Source organism: Pelodiscus sinensis, chromosome 1, assembly GCF_052426305.1.
Source record: "Pelodiscus sinensis isolate ZL-2025 chromosome 1, ASM5242630v1, whole genome shotgun sequence".
NCBI lineage: Eukaryota > Metazoa > Chordata > Testudines > Trionychidae > Pelodiscus > Pelodiscus sinensis.
Window position 1 is genome coordinate 101,857,249 of NC_143052.1, and position 24,787 is coordinate 101,882,035.

The following is a 24,787-nucleotide window of genomic DNA, read 5'->3' on the forward strand; positions in this document are numbered from 1 at the left end:
TTGGATAGACATCTATGAGGAATGATCTAGACAGTGCTTGGTCCTGCCCTGAGGGCAGGGGACTGGACTTGATGATCTCTTGAGGTCCCTTCCGGTTCTAGTATTCTATGATTCTAACTCATAGTAGATATTCAAGGCCTGTTCCAAATAGTGAATAAACAGATCTTAGTCTCATTGAGATTATTTATCAGAATCAGAACACTCATATTTGAATCAATAACCACATTGTCCATTTCCAAGTGAGCTGATCAGCTGTTCTAATTCTACTTTCATAGAGAGAACAAAATAATACACAGTGGCTACGCCTAGACTGGCATGATTTTCCGGAAATGCTTTTAACGGAAAAGTTTTCTGTTAAAAGCATTTTCGGAAAAGCGCGTCTAGATTGGCAGGACGCTTTTCCGCAAAAGCACTTTGGCCCTTGTGTGCAAAAATTTTTCGGAAAAAGACTTTTGCCCGAATGGGAGCAGCATAGTATTTCCACAAAAGCACTGACAATCTTACATGAGATCGTCAGTGCTTTTGCAGAAATTCAAGCGGCCAGTGTAGACAGCTGGCAAGTTTTTCCACAAAAGCAGATGATTTTGTGGAAAAACTTGCCAGTCTGTGCCATATTTGATCTTTCTTTTCATATAAGAGGGTAGCCAATCCCTCCAAATGTAGGTTCCTAAATGGAAGAATTACCAACTGAGGGCCAGATTCTAATTTCAGCTAAGTAGCGGAGATAGCTATGCATGTTGCAAATGTAGCTGTTTATGTGTATGTCTATGTGTGTTCACACCAGATGTTGTGTCAAGTAAGGCAGTATTTGTTCATTTTTTTAATTGTATCCTTTGGTATATATGGTTGTGACTACTTTCTTCCACTATTTGATCTGAGGAAGTGGGTCTGGCCCACGAAAGCTCATCATCTAATAAACCATCTTGTTAGTCTTTAAAGTGCTACATTGTCCTGCATTTTGACACAACATATATTGAGGGTTACCACTGGGCCCAAAATGAAGGAAAAAATAATGAAGCAACTATATTAGTTTACTAAAGAACCAAAAGGACTTGGCTGACCAGATGTCTGCTGAAAATGTACAATGTGAAATAACTTCTGAGATAGACTAGAAACAGCCTTGGATGATAAAATGAGATAGCCCACCTTGCATAAGAACTACTGGTATGCACCAATCTGAGTTTTGTTGAACTCAGTGACACCATCCATGCTCATTTGAAGATGACTTTCTGCTCATGCAAATCATTTGAAATCTGACCCAGGAAGATGGACCATTTTATCTAACTAATCTATCTAATTTATCTAACTAATCATGGTTACTACACAGCTCCACAAACGCTAGTGTGTTTTATACTTGTTTACGGAACTTTTGAAGGAAACCCATAAACAGCATAATTTCAATGTGCTCAATGAGTCATGCAGGAAAAAAATCAAGGAAGCTTCAAACCACACTATTGTAACATAATGTACCACAATTCTGAAAAAAAAAAAAAAGCTCAAATAATCTAGCATCGGTATAGCACTGACTGATGCTCTGCCTGCTTCCAGCTTTTTTGATAGGGTCGTTCACTCACCTTTACCCTGTTCGGTTCCATCCTCTTTTGGTTTTTTTTGTTCTGTGTAGGAAATACAAGTACATTTTTGAGAGAATCTTAAAGTAAAAAGAAAAACTTACACAGCATTATAAAGAATACAACAAAGCCTTTGGTCTTCTGTGTAACCTTCCACCCCACCGAAAAAGCTATTTCCTAGGGGTACTGGTAATTGTAATATGTGTAAGTATAATTTACCACACCAAACTTTATATATTGGAATAATATACATGCATTTTGTGTTTTATATGTTCTGATACTATTGAAATGCCTCAGATCTCCTTGGCCCCGGCCAATTTTTTTTTTTTAGTGTTGTGTATAGTAAAGAGCAGGAATGGACAATAATTTTCACAGGGAGGTCACTTTCACAAATTTTGGTATGTGGTTGCAGGTCAGCTCCAGCCCCTAGGAGGAGTGGGACTTCACGTGGAAGGAGTGGGGCTGGGTCGACAGAGCGAGAGCGAGAGTGTGTACGTGTCTGTGTGTGTGCGTAAGAGACACTTTGTGTATGAAAGACAGAGTATGTGACACAGATTAAGTGTGTATGGCACAGACAGGAGAGTGCTTGTGGTAGTGTGTGGGGGACAGTGACACGTTGCCTGTGCTGGCTAGGTTTCTGAGAAGCCAGGCTCTGTCTCTTTAATGGAAATTGGTCCTGTTCTGTTGTCTCTCCCCACTCTGTTCTGTACTCCTCTGAGTCACACCCTTCAGACTGGAGCAGTTCTGCTCACTGTGTATCTCTGTCTACAACCCCTGCTGTGCAGAGATGGGGTACAGGGGCAGGGGAACACCCGGACATCAGCACTCCCCTCCAACCTCACCCTGCACAACTAGCAGGAGAATCCTGGAAGCAGCTCAGCTGCAAGATGGAGCAAGGTGGGAGGGAAGGGACAGCTAAACACAGGCTGCTGGCTGTGAGTATACACCTCTGCTAATCAGCTGGCTGAGCTGGAGAGAAATGCTTGGTGGGCCCCATCTGGACCCTGGGCCTGAGTTTGCCAACCTCTGGTACAGAGGGACAGTGCTGGAGATATGGTCTGGCATCTCTTCCTGGGGAGGACTGAAGATCAAATAGCCTAAAACTGTCAGTATGGCTATCTGCTTTCATTATTTTGGCAACGAGGTTCTATAGTAGATCCTCACTGGAACAGGCAGGTTAACTCCGGAGTGACTCATCTTCTGTGCCCGAGACAACCCTGAGGTAACTACCGAAAGGGTTCTCTACTCCTGGGTTTTACCAGGTTCTATTTTGTTAACTGTCTTATTCCATTTGTACATAATCAATTCCAAAAATTTTATCATCCCTTAACTATGACTGTGTCCAGAAAGGTATTTTCAATGTCATAGTTATCAGCTCTCTTCCAAACAAAAATTGAGTCTGAGAACTTAGCAATTCTTAAACATATCTACGTGACTGGTAAATAAAGACACCACCTCACTTCCTCTTCGGAAAGAAAGACACCATCCAGTATGTAACACAGTTCAGACTCACGCAATTCTGTTCATGCTACAGTCCAAATCAGGTAACTAGTACAATTCCTTTACTAACCTGGAGATGGCGCTGTTTCTGCAGGTGGCAAAATTTCTGCCTCAGTTTCCGTCTCTGAAAATAAAGAAAAGAAAAAGCTGAATTTGAAGTAAAAATATTCTTCGTACATTTAATTGTATAATTTTTTAAATCACTAACTAACATTCAGGTCAGATTAAGGCTTCAAACCAAATCTCAAAAATCAGTTTATATTTTGAGATGTAAGATAAGACATCTTCCCTATGTCATTTATAAATTCTCTGTATGGTGTCTTCAAAATGATACCAGCTATTCTAGAGATTTATATTTAAAATGTTTTTATTCTGTACAAAAAAGAAAAAAAATTATAACAGGGCCTATTTGCTACTACAGAGAATCTACTTAGCGGTTCAGTACACTTTCCTACAACCAAGATCATTATTAGCCTTAACAACATCAGAATGGTCATAACGGGTCAAACCAATAGTCCATCTACCCCAGTATCCTGTCTTCTGAAAGTGGCCAATGTGAGGGAATGAACAGAAAATCAAGGAGTGATCCATTCCCTGTTGACTTCTTCCAGCTTTTGGCACTCAAAGGTTAGGAATACTCAGAACATGAGGTTGCATCATCTTGGCTACAGGGTTTATCCTCCATGAACTTACTTAATTTTTTTAAATCTTGTTATAGTTTTGGCATTCAGAAGATTCCTTAGCAAAGAGTTCCACAGGCTGATTGTGCGTGTGTGTGTAGTACTTCCTTTTGTTTTAAACCTCCTGCCTATTATTTTCATTGGGTGATTCCTCATTCTTGTATAATAACGTGAAGAAGTAAATAGCATTTCCTTATTCACTTTCTCCACACCTGTGATGATTTTAATAGACCGCTCTGATATCCTCTCATAGTTGCCTCTCTTCTAACCTGAAAACTCCCAGTTTTTTAATCCTTTCCTATACAGAAGCTGTTCCATAGCCTAATAATTTTTCTTGCCTTTCTCTGTACCTTTTCCAATTCCAATATATCTTTTTTTAAATAGAGTGAGAAGAACTACACCCAGTATTCAAGAGGTGTGCATACCATAGTGGCATTATGAAACTGTCTTATTATCTATCCATTTTCTAATGGTACTTAGAATTCTGTTAGCTTTTTTGACTACTGCTGCACATAGAACAACAATTATCAGAGAACTATCCACAGTGACACCAAGATTTCTTTCTTGAGTGGCAACAGTTAATTTAGATCACATCATCTTGTATATATGGCTGAGATTATGCTTTCCATTGTGCATTACTCCATATTTATCAGCTTGAATGTCATCTGCCATTTTGTTGCCCAGTCACTTAATTTAGTGAGATTTCTTTATAACACTTCACAGTCTGCTTTGAACTTAGCTATCTTGAATAATTTTGTATCATCTGTCACCTCACTATTCACCTCCTTTTCCAGATCATTTATGAATATATTGAACAGCACTGGCTCCACTACTGGTCCCTGGGAGACACCACTATTTACCGCTCTCCATTCTGAAAACTGGTAATTTATTCCTATCCTTTGCTTCTTGTCTTTTAAAAAATGAGTAACGTTAGTTCGAACCAAAGGATTTGGTTCGAAATAACGCGTCCTGGCGCGCACTTCCTGGTTCGAATCAGCTGTGATTCGAACTAGCGTGCTGAGGAAACCATGCTAATGGAGTGCGGGATATTTAAATCCAGGCTTCATTAGCTACTTCACTCGTTTGCATTTGCATCCCTCGTCCGAACTAGGGAACAAGTGTAGACGTACCCTCAGTGATCCATGAGAAGACCTTCCTGCTCATCCCATGACAACTTACTTTGCTTAAGAGCCTTTCCTGATGGACCCCTTCAAGGCTTTCTTAAAGTCTGAGTATGCTATAGGCCAGGGGAGGGCAATAATTTTTGATGGGGGACTACTCCAAGATTTTGGTAAATGGTTGGCTGCACTTTTCTGTGGAGGGCAATGAGGTATGGAAAGGATGTTGGGTGCAGAAGGGAGCTACTGTAGGGGATTGGAATGCATGAGAGGGTATGGGATCTGAGAAGAGTTTTGGTAGAGGAGGGAATTGTGACCTGGTGCAGGATATTGAGGTGCAGATTTGGGTAATGGAGAGGATTCTGGCCTGATGGAAAGGTATAGAAGGAGATGCAGGATCTGGGAGAGACTGGTGACCTGGAACCAGGGGTGAGGAGGAGTGCACAGGATTTGGGTGGTCTCCTAGTGTGGGGAGTTTGGGTGCAGGAGGGGGTGGAGTGTCAGATGCAGGCTCTGGCCAGGAGGTGCTGACCTAGGTGGCTCCCAGACAGCAGCCCAGCAGGACCCTCAGGCAGGCTCCCTGCATGCCAGAGCCCCAGGCTGCTCAAAGCAGCTGGCTGCTGGGGCCATGTGCCTTTCTGAGCTGCAAGCTCAGGGTGGAGAGATTTTGAGTGCTGCCTCTGCCCCCAAGCACAATCATTACATCTTCCATTGGCTGTTCCAGGAAGTCTCTCCTCCTCCCCCCACAAGGGTCATGCCATACCTAGAGGCACCTGGCCCCGGCAGCTGGCTACTTTGAGTGGCCTGGGGCTGCGGCAGGCAGGAAGCCCACATAAGGGTCCTGGTGGGCAGTGGGCTAGATCCAAAGGCCTGGCACGCCAAATTGACCAAAAGCCTGTATTTTGCATGCTTTCCCCTGCTATAGCTACTGCATCATCCACCTCCACATGCTTGTTAACCCCCTTAAATAATTCTAGTAGATTGGTAAGGCATGGTTTTCCCAAAAGCACATTGACTCTTCCATAACAAATCACGTTCATCTATGTATCTGACAATTCTATTCTTTATTTGCCTTATATTTGACCTACTACTTGTTATAATTCTGGATCAAATTACATTAGTTTTTTGTTCTGACTTCCTAGTTACATAACTCAGCATAGTAAATAAATAGCTACCGCCTACTAAACTAATCTTTATAACCCATATATTTTTCAAAATAGATTTTAAATGCTTCAGGACCGAGACCCAACTTGTGTGTTTGTATAACACCTGACTGAGGAACTCTGGGGATACTGCAATACAAGGCCCTTATTCAGGAAACTAAGCCATTTCAGAACAGCAATTAAACATGTCCCCGAGATGACTCATTGAAGTAAAAATACATTCTGACACTTAGTTTGGGTTCTTGAAATCAATGAGACTTAAGCACATGCGGTCCTGAATATGGATGCTTTCCTGAATCAGGGCAAAAACCATCCTCATAATGATGCTTTTAACTGGTGCTTCCTGCCCCTCCACCGCCTTTTTCAGACAGTAATTACTCATTTAACACGTGCCTGCTTAACATGTTTTCGCAATAGCACGATTTTTTTGGGAACGTTTTTCAAATAACATGACCATCCCCAAAATAACAAGAAAATAATCAAGTGGCAGACTACTTGGCACGGAGTTATAAGTTGGTGAAAACAGTAGTAATTCACATGAGCGGATGAATACACATGGTCACAGAGCTCCTCTACTTACTCATGTGTTTATCTTTATTTTTTAATAAACCACGGTGACTTGTGTTGCTATTTATCTTGTGTTGCTAGATATCTAATGTTGACATTGACAACACAGCACCAACAAAAAATTGACTTTGCCAACACTACCTGAAACGCAACCCCCACCTTTTCCATTATTTTTAATGGGAAGATTGACCTGGCATAGCGTGTTTTCGCTTAGCATGAACATTTTCAGAAACGCATCTATAGTTTTAAATGAGGAATTACTGTATAGCAAAGATATCCCATTTCTAGCACAATGTCTTTCAACTTGAGGAATACAGGGTATGAGCATTGATAGTGAGCTCTAATCAGTATACTATCTGGTAATACATAAATATCTGATGCACTTCAGACTAACTTACTGGAGGAACAGGGCTGGGGACTGGACTCAATGACCTCTCATGGTCCCTTCTAGTTCTAGTATTCTATGATTCTATGAACCCTCCTGGCAGCATTAGTACCACTGTTAGTGTTATTGTTTTAGAGTGAAATTCTTCTCTCTGAGCCATATAATAGACCTTAACTCTGACATGCCATTCTCCCAACATGATCATATTTTCCATTACTGTTTGTGGAAATTCTGTGCAAGTAGAAAGCACAAAATATCAGAACAAAGATCTACCACCTAGATCTTAGGGGACAAATGTTCTTTTATTCCTTTCCTACCTTGCCTAAAATAATTTTATCTTAAAAGTATCCCTGTCACTCACGTATATTGAAACACACCTATTTTCTGACACCTTTCTGTGCTACTGGTCTACTTTTTGTACACTATTGGATACATAATACAAGACAGGTAAACAGACTTGGCTGAAATTGAAATTTAACAATTCATACAGATAATATAGATGTACATTCTCAAGTATTTTTAATTTTTTTAATCAATTTACATTTTCACAGTTGTGGGGAATTAAGAGGCTCAGACAACAGCAGAGGTCAGAGAATAATTATTTAATGAAAATAAATGTTGAGATTCAAACAGTTAAATTTTTATCACCATTAAAAGACATATTGTCAACATCATATACAAAATATACAAAGTAAATATCCCTAAAACAAATGCTAATAAGTTCTTACACATCTTTTTTCCCTTTCAGTGTCTGTAAATTTCTGTGGTCAATGGAAATATTTTTTGATTTGTTTGTGCATGTACCAGTACAAATCTAATCCTTCCAAGCCTACCCATAAAGAACTTCATGTTAACCATACAGGTGATGCTATCCTGGTTCTTTTCCATAATGTATCTCCCACCATCCCTCCTTATGGTTAAGAACTAGAAGATCATTTACATTTTATTATTTGATATATGGAAGAAATTTTGCCATCATCATACTTAAGGTGTGGCATCAAATTTTCTAATTCAATTGAGGCCTATTTTGGGGGATCATATATTGTCTAACCTGAAGATATTATGATGAAGGAACTTCAGGTTTGTGGTACTTCTTATTTATTACCTCATCATTAAACATCTTTAAACAGCTGATTATTAAAGCAGAATAAGTTAATTTGTTTTTAAACTATAATGGTATTAGGATTGTACGCTGGTTCAAAAAGCAACTCTATTTATTGTACCTATTGTATCAAATTCTAGGTTTAATTTTAGCAAGAGTAAATTTAATAGGCTGAACTATTCAAACTGTAATAATTAATGCTGAAGTCAATGAATATGGACTTCTGCCACGTGACAGGGTATTAATCTATTAACCTTTGGAACTACAAGCCAGGTGGTGTCCAGGAAACAAAGTTTTAATTTCTGATACACAGGATTGCTATTAAGACTACTCCCCTGTCATTAGGTATAAATATAACTAGATTCATACTTACCATTCTTAATAAATTCATTTAATATTTAAAAGAGAAAAATACTTGTAATACACAAAAATTATGGGATGATTCAGGAACTTTCAGCTACAGAGGTATGAAGTCAGATATTACGCTAGACACTAAAGAGAATAAGTGTAAAGAATACAAAGAGATTTTATTACACTAGCTACAGGGACTGCACCCAGGACCATACATTCCCAAGTCATGGACCTCTACAAGTGAAGATAAAGGTGAAACTCCATCAGAAGTCAGTATATATGCAACATGATCACTGTGATGTTTTATATGAGTTCATATCTACATTTAATCTGGATTTGGTTCTGACTATTTGAGCTTTGCTTTGAGTTTTGACCTTAAAAACATCCCTCAGCTGAAAGCAAAGGTTTCAAAATGTTACTGCATTTGCATTCAAAACCACGTGAAGTGACATATGGTTTTTACCTAAAGCTGTAAACTTGCTGATGTCAGAGTTTCTCAAATATTTTCATACGGTGCATCTCATCTTAATAGAGAAAAGATCTTCTGGAACATCTCCCTTTCCCAGTCACGATTGTCAGTGGTAGGAGAGTCTGCTCAACCAAATAACATCTCTCTGACAATGACAGCAATGCCTTACCCAGAAACATAGCAGTAGCAAATTATTTAATGTATGTTTAAGAGTTTAAAACAGAATGGGAAATAAGGAGGAGTACTAGCTCTGTAGAGTCAGCTCTCCATGGATCTTTACAAAGAACCAAAACAGAAAAGTAATGGACCAAAATTTGTATATCTAGGCTAATCTTTCTTAACTCAGTCCAGCCTCAGCTGAAAGGCTCACCTTTCCATGAACTCTGGGGTTTGAATTTTGGATATTGTTTGGGAAGTTCTGACTCACTGGGTGAGAAAAAAAATGGAGAATGGAGGGGGGGTCATTGGATCAAGGAGATCTTTGATGGTTTTGATTAGTATTAATGGTTTCTTCCTGATGATATTCAGATCATAGAACAGGGGTGGGCTATCGTTTTTGATCAGGAGCCATTTCAGAAATATTTCTGACCCTGGCCTCGGGTGGAAGGGGCAGGGCCAGGACACTTCCGTGCTTCCCACCCACAGAGCCCGATTGATCTGTGGGTGGGGGAGTGCATGAAGTCTTTGCCCCTACCCACCCCAGAGAGAACCACCAGCTATTCTGAACAGCTGTCAGTTCCCTCTAGGTGCCTGCAACCCTCATGGTGAGAGGAGACTTCACGTGCTCCTCCTTTGACTCCAGGTCAATCTGGGTCTAGGGGCAGGGGAGCATGAGAAGTCTACCCCCACCCTTCAAGGGAGTGCCACCCTTAGAGTCACCAGCCAGCTGAACAGCAGCTGGCAGTTGAATCTAAGCGCTGAGCCTCTTGCAGGACAAGGCAGGGTGGGAGGAGCCTTCACATGCTTTCCCCCCTGCCTCCAGACTCTGATTGACCTGGGGGTGGGAGAGCGGCAGGACCTCTGTGTGCCGGACCAACCCTCCTGGTAGGCCAGATCTGGCCCGCGGATGCCCTTTTGCCCACCCCCGTCATAGAAGCAGACATGATCCCTGCCTCAAGGAACTTACTTTATAAATGAGGGACAGTCACGCCAAACAAAGTCTCATACATTCAGGGTATATCTAGACTACATGGCTCCATCACCGGAGCCATATAGATGAGTTTACTAGACATAGGAAAATGCTTCATTTACATCAAAATGGCTGCTGCGCTGTGCCGATCAGCTGTTTGGTGGCAGTCTGAACGTGCAGTGGTCGACAAGGGAAGCCTTTGTCGACCGATCTGGTAAACCTCATTTCACGAGGCATAACGCAGCGGTCGACAAAGGCTTCCCTTGTTGACCGCGGCACGTCCAGACTGCCCCACTATGCTACCAATCAGCTGATCAGCACAGCACGGCATCCATTTTGATGTAAATGAAGCGGCGATTATTTAAATCGCCGCTTCATCTTCCTATGTCTAGTAAACTCATCTACATGCTCCGTCGACGGAGCCATATAGTCTAGATATACCCTCAGACATACAAAAGATGCTGGCTGATACCTGAATCTCCTGTTCAGTCAGTGTTTTGTTTTGAAGTGAGCTTGAAGAAAGGATTACATATAGGCTGTGTCTACATTGGCATCCCTTTCCGGAAAAGGGATGCTAATGAGACACTTCGGAATTGCAAATCCGCGGGGGATTTAAATATCCCCCGCGGCATTCGCATTTACATGGCTGCTGCTTTTTTCCGGCTCGGGGTTTTTGCCAGAGAAAAGCGCCAGTGCAGATGCGATTTTCCGGAAAATTAGCCCTTTTCCAGAAGATTCCTTATTTCTACTTGAAAGGAAAAACTTGCCAGCTGTCTACACTGGCTGCTTGAATTTCCGGAAAAGCACTGACGATCTAATGTAAAATCATCAGTGCTTTTCCGGAAAAACTATGCTGCTCCCGTTTGGGCAAAAGTCTTTTTCCGGAAAACTGTTCCGGAAAAGGGCCAGTGTAGACAGCACAGTAGTGTTTTCCGCAAAAAAGCCCCGATCGCGAAAATGACGATCGGGGCTTTTTTGCGGAAAAGCGCGTCTAGATTGGCCACGGACGCTTTTCCGGAAAAAGCATTTCCAGAAAATCATGCCAGTGTAGACATAGGCTAAAAGAATAACAAAAAAAGAGTTGTTGATTTTAAGTGCTCTTCCATTAAAAGGTAAGAGCTCTAAAACATCAGATTGGCTCCCATGCAGAACAGATTTAGCAAGGGAGAGGTCATCTTGGCAATGAAGTCACTTGGCAGAGGTTTCCGGTCACCTGAGGAAGGAGAACCAGGATGTCACCTGACAAGAGAGACTAAAAGTTACACAAAGGGAAGAACAGATCAATCTGAGGTCTTTGCCCATTTTGTCTCCAGCTCAAAAGGAGAAAGAAGTATCCTATCAGATAGCAGATGGCATAAATCAAGGAGCTCTGCCTACCTCCCTGGGCCCAGATAACCCTCTGAGGACTCCCATGGGAAGGGAGAGCTCGTAAAAAGAATGGTGGTAAGACTGTTTGTTATGTTTATATAATCTGTACTCCCTTGTGCTTTATATGATGAAGTGCATGAGCAAATGTGTTAGACTTCCATGAAGAGTATCTCTGTGTAGTATCTGCTTTATGATTACCACATGCCTCCAGAGAGATTTAAACTGTTGACCAGAAGCCTCGTATCTTTCGGTGGGCTTTTGGGACAGGTGGTGTTTAAATACAGAGGAGTCTGAAGGGTCAGTACTGCTTGCAGGGGAGCTAGGCAACTGGATAGAGGATTCCAGTTGTCAGGATGGAGTGCTAACCAAAGTGTCTGTCTCCCGCATGGCTCTGGGGACTCCTAGATTGGGCTGTGATGAACTCTGTTCAGGCTACATAAGTTAAAACATGGGTCCAGGGACCTAAAGGCTTGGATTCCCCCCACAGAAATCCAGGAGGCCAGCAATGGACCCCAAACTGGATCTGCGACTCCTTGTGCAGCCCCTTTAATGATCATACTTGACTGACAGCTTTATTTCTGAAACTAGCCAGGAAAAAATATTAATAGGACTCTGTAGCTCCCACTTCTCTTTCCTGTCTGACCTCAGAAATAGATTGTTAGCTAGGAAAGAGCCCAGCAAGTTCAATCTACAGCCACTGTTGTTTTCTTTTCTCCATGCTCACTGGGGTCCCCAAATGCTACTTGAAGAGTTCGGTTGCCTTATAAGGCCATCTGGCCAGGCGCTCTCAGAGACTTTACTGTGGTGAAAGTATTGGTGTCCAAATGCCCAATGAGACATTCCACAGCTAGTGGAGAGAAGAAATTTTCCATTGAATCATCATGAACTTCCTGGGATGCAGAGCACAGAAGTCTGGTGAAACTTCAGCTGAGAAGGAGGGAAGAAATCTTATTCCAGCTGGCCAGATATGCAAAGATGTAAATGATCTAAGAGTAAATAAATGAATTGAAAGGTCTGTCTTGCATCTACTTAGTTTAATGCCAATAAGTTGCAATGGAGTTGTACTAGGCTGCAATAGATTTGACAGTCTGTCTCCTACTAGGGCTGCTAAAATGAATTTTGCCTTCCTGGAGTATATGGGGCAAAACTAATGCATTGAAACTGAGAAATAAATCTCTTTTCCTGAAGCTATTTCAACAAAGTAATTCTTAGGCAGCAGTAGTAGTACATGCTTGATACATTTCATTTGTTAATTTTGCGCTCCCTGAAGAGCCTAGTTTATCAGTTAGATGTGAAACACCAACAGAAGTTGGTCCAATAAAAGATATTACCTCACCAACCTTGTCTCTCCAATGAAGCTTCTAAGACAGCTGATGGTAAATAACTCTACAGAAAGAAAGGAACTTAACCTAGCACTGCCTTGCATGAGGCTAGTGAGAAAGGATAGTGTGTCAAGAAGTGTAATTAGCAAATAGAGAAAGCACAACTGTCACTTAGATAACATCTTCAGACATTCTTCCATGTCTGAGTCATGTCATGAGGTGGATTACTGATCCAGTTTGGTACAAAGGATAAGAGCTGATAGCCAAGACATTTTGATTTTCTGATTTATAGCTGTATGCACACCCCCACAGCCCTGTAAAACAGCAGGCATTGCCACTTGAGTCATCCCAATGATTTTTCAATCTGCTCTCCATAATTCAGATGGTATTCCATTTTTCAGTTACCGTGGGATTTTAATTCCCTTGCTATGCATGCAAATAATTAATTTGAAATACATCCCATGATACTGCTCATATTAAAGTTAGGAAAGAGCTCAAGAACCTTCCTAAATCCAGGCCTTCATAATTTAAAATTTCAATTCCACTTTAGGCCCAGCCGGTCCTGGAATCAGAAGGACATTGTCACATTTAAGCACTGTTGTTATGGTGACCAGGATTTCACACAATGAATGCCTACAATTTGGCTCCAATGTCCATACTAAAGTCCTAAATAAGTGGCCTGATTTTCATAAGGGCTGACACATATACATGCATATGGCTTCTACTAATGGCAGCCCCCAGAAGCAGGCATAGAAAGCCCCACAGCAGTCTCATATACTTTATCCTATAATTTATACCTCATCTCCCTTACCAGATGCCACTGGAGTGTAAGTGTAATGAGGTGTACTGGCCCCTTTAAAATAGGCCTTTGGTCTAGGGATGATAGTGTGTAATCAAATAGTCGCATAACTGCATGAAATTCAATAGTCTCCGGGGACGGGGGCCGCAGCCAGTAAGCTCTCGGTCCCACTCCCAAAGATCCCCCTGCCGCCTCGCACTGCTCCTTGTATTAGAGGCAGCAGCGCAGGGTAGACCGGCTCCCGCCTGCCACAAGAGGTGCCAGTTTAAAAACAGCCTTCCCACGCAGACTGGCTCTGATACAGAGGCAGCAGCATGGGGTGGCAGCAGCCACTGTCCATGGGGAGCTCAGACCCTCACACAGATGGGCTTCTGCCGAGGAGCAGCCTCTGTCTGCAGTGGACTCAGGCTCACTGTGGAGAAAGGCTGCTCTGTGGGATGCCGGAGCAGCCTCTGTCCACAGGAAGCTCAGACCTCTGGGGCTGCTGCCATCCTGTCTCTGGACCTGAACTACCCTGATCTTGGCAGCAAAGCATCCTGAGAATTGCACTTGAAATGTATGCCTTGGAGTTACTGGCCATCATAAGGCATGCTGGGAAATAGTTGCAATATCATTTTTCTCCTGCTGAATCCATAAAGAGATTAGTATTTATGGGTAGTCCAACACCTCCCGCTTCCCCCCCCAAAAAGGGAAACAAAATGTATCTTTAAAAGAGTGGTTACAGAGGGCTTTTCCCCCATAGGTGAGGTAACTGCACATTGAAGCAGAATTTGCACAAAGACATTTTCTTGTTTTCAGGGATCTAGAGTTGCAATATTGAGGAGGAGGAGAAAAGTCCCTTACAGTCATTTTTCACTGATGTTAGGTGGAGGCTTGTTATATCACCATTGAGAGACCTGGACCAGGTAGCCAAGAATTGAGCCATACTTTGGACCTATTACTCCAAAAGAAGATGAACTGAATTTGGTGAGAGTACTAAGCCAGCTGTATCCAAAAGGGAACCAAAGCAGTGGCCCCCTGCCCCACTCCAGTCAGGGAAGCTCCCCGTAGGTCCCCAATCTCCCCAGCCACCGCAGCTTATTTATTGTAACAGTCACTCCCACATGGCAGCCAGACGCTGCTCCAAATAGGGAATAAGTTAGCGGTCCATGGGCCGAGTGTAGAATGGAAACCATACCTTGCAAGGAGCACAGGGAATCCGGCTGGCGGGTCCGGGCAGGCTGGCCAGGATCCAGCCCTCCACCACTGGATGATGGACTTCAGCGGCCCCACAGCACTCTCTGGTGGGTGTGAATGCACTGTGCGTGCAGATAGCATGAGATGGGGGCACAGCAGCGGGGATATGGCCATTGCAGCAGCTGGTCCTTCATGGGCAAGATGGCAGCCAGGTCTGCTTTTGCCCCCTGTGCCAGACCAACCTGAGTGTATGTCTACTGTCACAACCGGACGGATAATGCTAGTTATATATATAAAGGCTCATCATGAAAGTTTTGCTTCCATATCTCAGATTTGAGTAAGCTGTCAAACCATGCAGGGTTTCCTTCCTGATGATTTTCATCTCACAGCTGTGGAGAGAGGTTTGTGGGATTTTTTAAATGGGAAGTACAGCCCTTGTACCTAATGTCAGCAGTACATTCTTGCCCCATAATTACCCTCTCCTTAGTTAATTACATAGGTGCACAGGAGCTAGAAATTAAAAATATGATATCAAATCACCAGATATACCACATATATATCTAAATGGACTTAAAGAGAATCAGCTATTAAACCAACCCTGCAACCAATCTTGGCCAAAACTCTACAATTAGAAACTTCTGTGCAGCATAGACCAAAGAAAACGGGGCATACATTTCCATGTCTACTAAATGTATTTCATTATCCTTAGTCGCACATTTGCCTGTTGCCATCTTCATTCTCAACTAATTTATCCCATAGAGGGTTCCCACAGTACTTCCTGTTCATTAGTCTTACTTGCAGCTACCTGTTTTCTCAGCTGTGCACAATGTATCACTTAACTACAGGTTTCCACAGTGTCCCTAGCAATCTCCTCTTTTCTCATGAGCATTGTGGTTCCTTTTGGAAGTATTACTTTGATCATCAAAGATCAGCATTGCCATGATCTTGACCCAATGTAAATGGTACTAGTGAAAGGGGTATCCTGCAAGTTTTTCTTAGAATGCATTAGTTGGCCCCTGCAAAACAAAGACCTATAAAGTGTCTTTTTTTGGATGTGGAAGTTATATCAGGTAGGAGGAAATCATCAATCAGTACTCTCATCTAGTGGTGCAAGGATGTGAAATCTAGTTTTAGAAGTCTTAGGAATGCATGTGTACTGTAGTCAGGAACTAAGGGTCTGCCAAGAAGTTAACAGAGTTTAAAATAGTTAAATAAAGTTTAAATTGGTGTCTTTAACCTCATTATCAAGTTCTCATGCATTCTAAAACTTATTTTTAACTTAGCCTACAAATCAAGAAAATTAGTTAACTAAATCCTTCTCTCCTTCCCTATCACCACCCACTTTTTTTTTAATTACACCATAAGGAGAAATCAGCTTGTGGGCATTTGTACTTCCAGCAGAAAAAGTCATGTTCACTTTTGAACCTAGCAGACTAGACTAAAAGCAGAGTTCTAGCTGAATCTTACAGCTGGTTGAAATTTTTCTACTGAAATCTCCTCATTGGGTCTTTCACACATTCTCCTTTTAAACGGGCATCAGCTGAGGCAAAACAGGAAAGCGGGAAGGACATGGAAAACCCATGTGAACCCCAAACTGGGGAAATGAATTTTTTTGGTTTTCAAAACCAAAAAATGTAAAAAGTTGGTTTTGGACTTCAAAATGAAAAGTTTTTTATTTTCAAAGATCTTTACAAAACAATAGTTTAAAATTCATTATTCAAAGTTTGATGATTTTAATGGTAAATTTTTAAGAGTATTTTTCCAACAAAACATTCTGTAGGAAAAATGTGGGCTTTTCATATGCTCTAGTGTCAGCTGACGGGGAGCAGCAGTACAGAGAATATTGCTCTAAGACTGAGGCTTTCAAACATTTCTCTATTATGAGCCCCTCTTCACTGTCCATATACTTATAATCTGTTCCCTCATTTAACTGTAACTATAAGCTTAGTTCTCCACCTACCCTTTCCCATCTCCCTGTGCTCTGAGTGGTTCTTTACCATTCACTTCTAATGAAATGCTAAAAGTTTTTGGCTACTGTTAAACACAATAAAAATGTGATTGGAAGAAAGGATTGGTCATGGTTATGTAAATCCCATGATCTAATCCTTTGCTCATCTTTCAGGCCATAAGAATTGTACATGTTCAACAGGGTGCTCTGTTTCTATATTGTAAAAATAGACAGTCTCTCTTTATTTTAATCTGAATTTCTAAACCCTCACAAACACACCACAACCCACACTTTATTTTTCTTCTTAAAGGACATGATTCCCAATATAGATTTTGCCTTACCCTGTATGAAAAAAGCATCCTCAAGATGCCTAATCTATTTGTGGTAGTTGCTCCATAAAAAATCACCTGCTAATATAATAGCACAGGTATGCGATCAATGACACAGCTGCATGGCATGTAAGTGAAATGGATGGAATTCTAGCTGATGCACTCCCTGAAGCTGTAAAATAGATGATGCTATAAATGGTCTTCCACATGCAAAAGTCTAAAGACAGAACCTCCACTAAGGTTCTGTGTCAGATATACATATCTTTCTCTTGCTGTTACTCTTCATTAAGAACAAAAGAAAATACATGAACTGCTGTGGAGAGTTACCCATATGCGGGTTTATTTTTTAAGACTCATCAAATGACTGCATCAATTCTTTTCCCTGCTCCATTCTAGTCTTCTTTCCATCTACAAGGAGAATTCCCACCTAAAGTTCTGCTATACTTCCTTAATTTACAATCTGTTCAACATTCATACATGAACCTCAAACCAAAATCATTTTTTGTCAAAAGGATGAGATCCAGGATAGGTCACGAGTAAACCTGGTTTAATTTTATGTTCTCACGTGGAAACTCTGGATGTAAAAGGTTAACGGGTAAGCCTTATCCTTAACAGATGAGGCTTACCAGTTCTGGTTAACCGGTAGGGGCTGGAGCAGAACCCCACCTACCCTGGGCAGGGAGCTGCTCCAGCCTCGCAGGGCCCACCAGAGCAGCCGCTGTCTGTGGCGGGTCTGGCCAGCCTCCCCCTCCCACCGCAGGTTGCATGCTGGCTCTCCAGGAGCGGAGCCAGCAGCAAAGCCTTGCAGGAGCAGGGCTGGCAGGAGAGCCTCTTCCCAAGAAGGCTTCGCTATGGGCTTTGCAATATAAAACTTATTTAAGCTCTGTATTGCAGAGCCTGAAGCACATGTAACCACTATGATTTTTAGCGGTCACACGGTTACATTTTAACCACATTTTTATATCCCTAGTGGAAACGATATAAAATAGCAATTGTTTGGCCAATTTACCCATTTTAAGTTTTCAGTTGATACCTGGCAACCCAAAGAGATTGTAAGCCACATTTAAAGATTTGCATGTACCCAATGAGGCAAAACTGTTGATATTCTCACAGCTTTGGTCCTACTCTGTGCTGTCACACAAATTAAACATACCTCAACTCGATTCCCTTTTTGAGCAGGTAGAAACTTAATGTAACTTGGATACCTAAGAATCTCATTGCAACATGAATTGCACCTACAAATAATTTCAGATGCCAAAAGGAAGCCTAGCTTTTATGTTCTGGATAAATGCGTTTTTCCTTCAGTTGCTCTAGCCAAGGAAACAGGATGCCGTGACCACTGTTAGTAGTCTAGCCCAAATACTATTTTAAAATAAAACTGACCTAATCAATCTGTTGTGTGTCAAACGAAATTAATGGGAGAGACCCATGACAAAGCAATGTCAAATAGCTGACACGTAATGTCTTTTGATCTCAATTTACTATCTTTCCATGCTAACTATTCTTTTAAAGACATCATTTCTCTCCAAATGTTTTCTTTTTCAAAATTAATATCTATTGAGAGATTCATTGTAGCTGAGTGATAGTAGAAGACTGCATGTTATACTTGTCATATATGTTGCAATATAACTTCTTCATGAAATACAAAATATAGTAATCTGGTGCAAAAGCTGTTGGAAAGAAATCATTAGCAAGTACAATACGTATGTACAGGAGCTACAGTAATTTCTTCCCCTTGCTCAAATATAACCATGTTTTTCCCTTTAAACATCTTTAGCACTGATTACAGAATAAAAGTACAGCAATAAAAATTGAACAGTTGTTTATTTCACTCTGACCAGTGAAAGGATTCATACAAACTATCACACTCATATATCAAACAGCCTGGTGTAGTGGTTCCTTGCACTAGTGTAGTGGTCCCTAAATGTTATTGCTCCATGCATCACCTTCTTAAAAAAACTGATGTTTGAAGTGCTAGAAGCCAATTTCTCCTTTTTATGCACATTTATTAATGTAAGTATTTCTGGACTTTACAGTAAAATAAATGCCTCAAGCAGCCTAAAAATTCACTTACAGGATCCTATTAAAATATATGATTTTTAGACAAAGCATCAAAGAAAAACACTATGAAACAGCCATTACTATGTATCTTTTGTTATTTTAATGTCAAGCAGCAGGTGGCGCTGTGTTCTGTTTGGATGAGCATAGCTGAACTACATTCAGATTTTACTTTTAACTTTTGATCTGAGGCAGTGGGTCTGGCCCACGAAAGCTCATCATCTAATAAACCATCTTGTTAGTCTTTAAAGTGCTACATTGTCCTGCATTTTGCTTCAGCTACCCCAGACTAACACGGCTACATCTCTACCACTACTTTTAACTTGTCTTTTAAGTTGGAAGTTCCTGCTGTTTCATATCATTGCTGAACACTTGTATTTTACTTTATTTACATTTATTTATTTTGTCTTTTTTAATTGTAAGCCACCCTCAAATATTTTAAATAGAGAGGCAGGGTAAAAATATTTTAAATAAAATAAAATAAATAAATAAACACAAACCAGGTTTGACTTATAGGGGAGACAGAAGAAAGAAGGGCTTTTACCTGTGCACCACGGACCTTCACTGCCACAGCCCTCTTGTTCCTCAGCAGCTCTGGCCTCCACCCAAGCAAGAGCACTCCTTGCCTGCACTGCTGATGAGGCTGCTCAGGTAATCTCCCTGCTGGGAGGAGGCTCAAATTGCAGACAACTGGTTGCTTAGTCCTGTAGCCCCATGTTTCTCAAACTGTGAGTCCCGACCTTCCGGGGCGTCGTGAGCAACTTAGAGGGGGGTCACGGTATCACAAAGTTTGAGAACCCCTGCTGTAGCCATTGGCAGTGGGGTGGCTAAGGTTAGAGGAGGCGTAGACACCTGACTGTATCGCTGCCGTGCCATTTTCTGAGCCACACCATGGCCTGCATAGCTCTGTCGCCTCACAAACACCTCATCAACCTCCTTCTGCTGTTGGCCAAGATGGCCGTACATCATTTCAGGAGGATGAAGTTGCATGGAGGCAGGAGCGCCATTTTGGGAGAACAGGGGGGAGGGGCAGCAGCAAGCCCAGCCTGAGGGCAGGGTGATTGCCTTGGGCCCTACAACTTCAGAGCTCTGCACTGCTTGGCCCCCGCCTGCCCAGCTGCTCGCTTGCTGCCCAGCCTCTGGGACAGCGGGTAGCTTTTCATCCCATCCCCTGGACGCTAAGGAAGCGAGGGGAAAGTGCCTGTATTCCGTGCACACCGGGCTGCTGAAGGGAGCTCATTATGTGGGGAGGGCCAAGCCTGTGTGTGGGATTCCCAGGAGGTGGAGCTAACAGTCTCAGCAGGGGGTGCTGGCACCTGGCTCTCTGTGGTGCCTCCCAAGAAGGCGGAAGTTTGAAAAATGCTGGTTGTAGGAGACTCTGCCAGGCAGGGAGTCTTGGGAGCCACAATGGGCGAAGAGGAGCTCTGGCATCCCGGAGCCCTCACAGGAGAGGTGTAGCCAAGAGTGGATCTTGCTGGGGGAGGGGGAGTTCTGGAGAGAAGGAGGAGATGGGGCTAGCATGGACTGGAGAGTAGAGACCCTACACTGGGCTGGAGTGAGAGCCCCAGGGAAGCGGGGGTCTAGTGTGAGAATTGAGGGGAAGAGTTGTCCCAGGGAAAGAGAGGATCCTGAGGTGATGGAAGGAGGAGGAAGTGAGGCTTGAGGAATGGAGGATCCTGAAGCCTACATCTGGTAGTGCCTAGGCCAGGAAGGGGATAAGGTGGAGTGTGGCAGAGATTGCTCCGCTTGCACATGGATACATATGTCAAGTGGTGCTGTGGCAGGCTTATCTGAATTTGAGAGCAGCGGGTAGAACCAACAAGCAGCAGCAGGGAGCCAACACAGGTGAGTGCAGAGTGAAGTCAGGCTCCTTTGCTCCCCAGAAAGAATATTTTCACCAGCTGCCTGTACCCATAGCTAGAATTTTGTCCCCCGGACCTCACTGACTAGCCACACTTGGTAACTTCTTTGAGGAAACAGGAGAGAATTCCCCAGTCTGCCCAGGTCCTCTCACTTCTGTGGTGACCAGGCCACAGCCTTTGCAGGGAAGGGAGTGCAAAGGGAGTTCCTGCTCTGCAGCAGCTTTCTATGGGATAGAGCTCTTTGATCTTGGTTTTAATAAAAGTTTAATGTGGGCGAACGCTCTCCGCTATTCAGATGTTGCTCATATTTCTTTCTCTTCGCAAGACCAAAAGGCAGGTTTCTGTCAGCAACAGACTGATTCTTTTAGAGGGAAGTAAGAATATCAGTGAGCTGTGAAAGTTTCTCAGCCTGGCCTCTTGGGAGTGGCAGCCCTCCAACAAATTCAGAAGAAAGTTAGTTGTTGTGTGATTCTCTGAGGAGAATTACAGAACAGAGAAGTGCTGTATATATTCAGTAAATGCAGAAATCATTTCAGAAAAATGAATTACCATTCAGAAAACAGCAGAGATTATTGTCCAGATGGTCAGCCATGTTGCTTCTGCTATCTGTTGTGACTCATGCACAGTTCACTAACATTCTTACTTCAGCCCCAAATATTTAAAAAATCAGAAGTCTGCCTTAAATCATGAGACTGTTTTAAAAACATACATTTTGGGTTCCCTGTCCTCTGGGGTTCCTCATGTCACATGTTCTTGTTCTCTGCAGTCATAAAGGTTGGAAACTTGCTAATTATGAGAATCTCAGCCTTTTAAAAATGTAAAAGTTAATTATACAAAAATCCCTTGTGTTTTTCTTAAAGCTCTTCATGAGACTTGTAAAAGTAAGACCACCCCGAGTTAGTAAAGTGTTAGGTGCATTAGAAGTATATGCGTTGGATACTCACATAGGTGTCCCATGGAAAGATATTTGAAAAGCTTTTGCAAATCACAATATTAGCTAAAGTCACCTGCTGTTCAACTGAAAATAATGTCAGATGAGTGAAATCCTCTTTGCAAAATGTGGGAATGGAAAACAAGGGCAAAGGAGAAAGGACAGAGGTCAGATTTCCTCTTTAAAAATAGGGCAAAGGAAAGCTTAGACAGAAACTTAGTAAGACTGGAGGGAATGCCATGGAAAAAATGTCATCAGGCATCCCTGGAGTCTGCACTTGTGCAGAAGTGGCAGGCATAGTCTCTTTTAGTCTTCAGACTCTTGTTTGGCTCTAGTCTTGTACATTTTTTCTCCTGCATACTAGTTTTTATAAAAACAGGGAGAAAAGGCCATAAGCCACGTTGCTACCTTGGCTATGTCTAGACTGGCATGATTTTCCGCAAATGCTTTTAACGGAAAAGTTTTCCGTTAAAAGCATTTGCAGAAAAGAGCGTCTAGATTGGCACGGACGCTTTTCCGCAAAAGCACTTTTTGTGGAAAAGCGTCCGTGCCAATCTAGACACGCTTTTCCACAAAAAAGCCCCGATCGCCATTTTTGCGACCGGGGCTTTTTTGCGCAAAACAAATCTGAGCTGTCTACACTGGCCCTTTTGCGCAAAAGGTTTTGTGCAAAAGGACTTTTGCCCAAATGGGAGCAGCATAGTATTTCCGCAAGAAACACTGATTTCAGAGAGTAGGAAGCCAGTCTTCTTGCGGAAATTCAAGCGGCCAGTGTAGACAGCTGGCAAGTTTTTCCACAAAAGCAGCTGCTTTTGCGGAAAAACTTGCCAGTCTAGACGCAGCCAGTAAGTATGTATAAATTACACAGAAGCAATCAATCAACACACCTTATGTACCATGCCTTACATGACTATCCCTAGGTCTTTTTGGTTCTAGGCATTCTCACGTTTACAGAGCAAAACTGGATTCCAGAGTTCCAATGTTCCTTCTAATATTTCCCATCTATGTGCAGAATAAATTTTGTTATGTGCACCACATCATGTGCAAATGTGTACCACCAGTAGAAATGATGGGTGCTCTGCTGATCAGCTGGGCAGCACTGAAATCTTTCCTGAGCAGCCACACAAGTGCACAACTTACAGGGAACACTAGTTTCCACTAGAAACAACTCAGCCAGCCACAATTCCCTTCTGATCCCCTCTCCTTGCCCCAGTGAGTTGTTAATTTAGAACTTTCTTTATTATAGGTCATCAGTAAATGACTAATGCCCTCTTCCAGGAGCACAAACTAACGCTTTGCCTGTGCCCTGCCTATCTGGTCAAGGAATAAGTAAGTGCTTATGTAACATCTTTTATACCTGTGTACACAGACCCATGTTGCAGGTAGCTGACAGAGGAGCATAAGTGTGGGAGAAGAGAAAGAAAAATCTTTCTTCCCCTTTAGCCCCTGGGGGAGTCCACATCTTAAGTTACAACCTAGTCTTCATGGCTTAAACTGGGAACATTTTCTGGATTCTGCCAGTGTCCTAAAGGGTTTCTGGGTTTGTTTGTTTTTACATCACCTCATCTGAATGCATCACAATATTATTGAACAGCCAGACCAGACCTTTGAAAGGGATGCGTTCCTCCCCCAGGAATTGTGTTAGAACAGAGAGAGCTATTTGGCAGCAGTCGCATTATTGTAATTTTTATTGGGTGTCATATATATGAGGGCAATAGCTGCAACAACTGACCACAGACTATTGTCTACTACACGGTGCAGGCAGGGCCAGCCCTACCATGAGGCGGACTGAGGAGGCTGCCTCAGGTTCCAGACTGTGGGGGGGGGTGCCACTAAGACCCAGAGTGTAGAAAATTGTCTGCTGCTTGTGCATATGTATTCTCTCTGCTCTAGATGCACAAAGATGGTGGAGTGCTGTGCTGGAGGAAAGAGAGCACAAGAGACCTTTCAAAGTTTTGGCCCAAGCGAGGGGGAATGGGTGTGTCATTTGAGCTCCCCGCCTCAGGTGCCAAAATGTTGTGAACTGGCCCTGAGTACAGGAAGAAAGTAGCAAACTACACAGGACACATCTCCAAACTAAGGATGCTGAAATGTGGTTACTTTCCTAATCGAGGAGTCGATAGAATTTTTTATCAACTCCTTGATTAGTTGATAAGAGTAGGCAGTTTCAGCACGTAGTCTGGCTTGCGCCAGTCCCAGCATAACTTTCCCCGCTGCCATTCCACATCGAAAGGGACAGGGGAGCTGGCGCACAAAGACACTTGCTCAGTCCCTGCTCCTATAGGTCTCTGATCACGCTGCATAACTTTCCCTGCTGCTGCTCCGCATTGAAAGGGATGGGGAGCATGAAGATGCTAGCTCAGTCCCTGCTCCCACCGGCTCCCTCTATTCCTTTCAATGTGGAGGGTCAGCGGAGGAATTTATGCAGAGTGATCAGAGATCTTTGGGAGCAGGGACTGTGCCAGCATCTTCACATGCTGGCTCCCCTGTCCCTTAATATTGCAGAACCGCAGCAGGTGGAGAGTGGGGATGCGACTAGTCAATAGTGCTAACCAATAAGCTCCTGCTTATCGGATAGTCAACTAGTCACTTTCCTCCCTACTCAAAACCCTCAAAGAGGAGAGAACAGGGATTCTTTTACAGACTTCCCAAGACACTCTGGCTATGTCTACACTGCAGGCTTCTTGTGCAAGAACTTTTTGTGGAAGAGATCTTCTGCAGAAAGTTCTTGCGCAAGAGCACGTCCACACTGCCATGTGCTTTTGCGCAAGAGAGCGTCCACCCTGCCATGGACACTCTTGCACAAGAAAGCTCTGATGGCCATTCACAGAATGGCCATCAGAGCACCTCTGCTTCTCCTGGCTGTTTTTGCGCAAAAACTCACAGAGCGTCCACGCTACAAGCATGTTTTTACATAAGAAAAAGTACAGTAGGTTGACAGAAGACAGGGATTTTTGCG

The 24,787-nt window shown here is 42.6% G+C and overlaps 1 protein-coding gene across 5 annotated transcripts in view; it reads right to left on the reverse strand.

Annotated features, from left to right (window-relative positions):
• The window catches only part of MYBPC1 (myosin binding protein C1), a 111,495-nt gene that overhangs the window by 75,698 nt on the left and 11,010 nt on the right, over positions 1–24,787 (reverse strand). For all 5 annotated transcript variants that reach the window (XM_006138047.5, XM_006138048.5, XM_075939289.2 and 2 more), the window contains exons 2-3: positions 3,142–3,195; positions 1,575–1,616 (exon numbers count right to left, since the gene is read on the reverse strand). In XM_006138047.5, the coding sequence (XP_006138109.3) occupies positions 1,575–1,616; positions 3,142–3,195 (96 nt within the window). The remainder of the gene's footprint in view (positions 1–1,574; positions 1,617–3,141; positions 3,196–24,787) is intronic.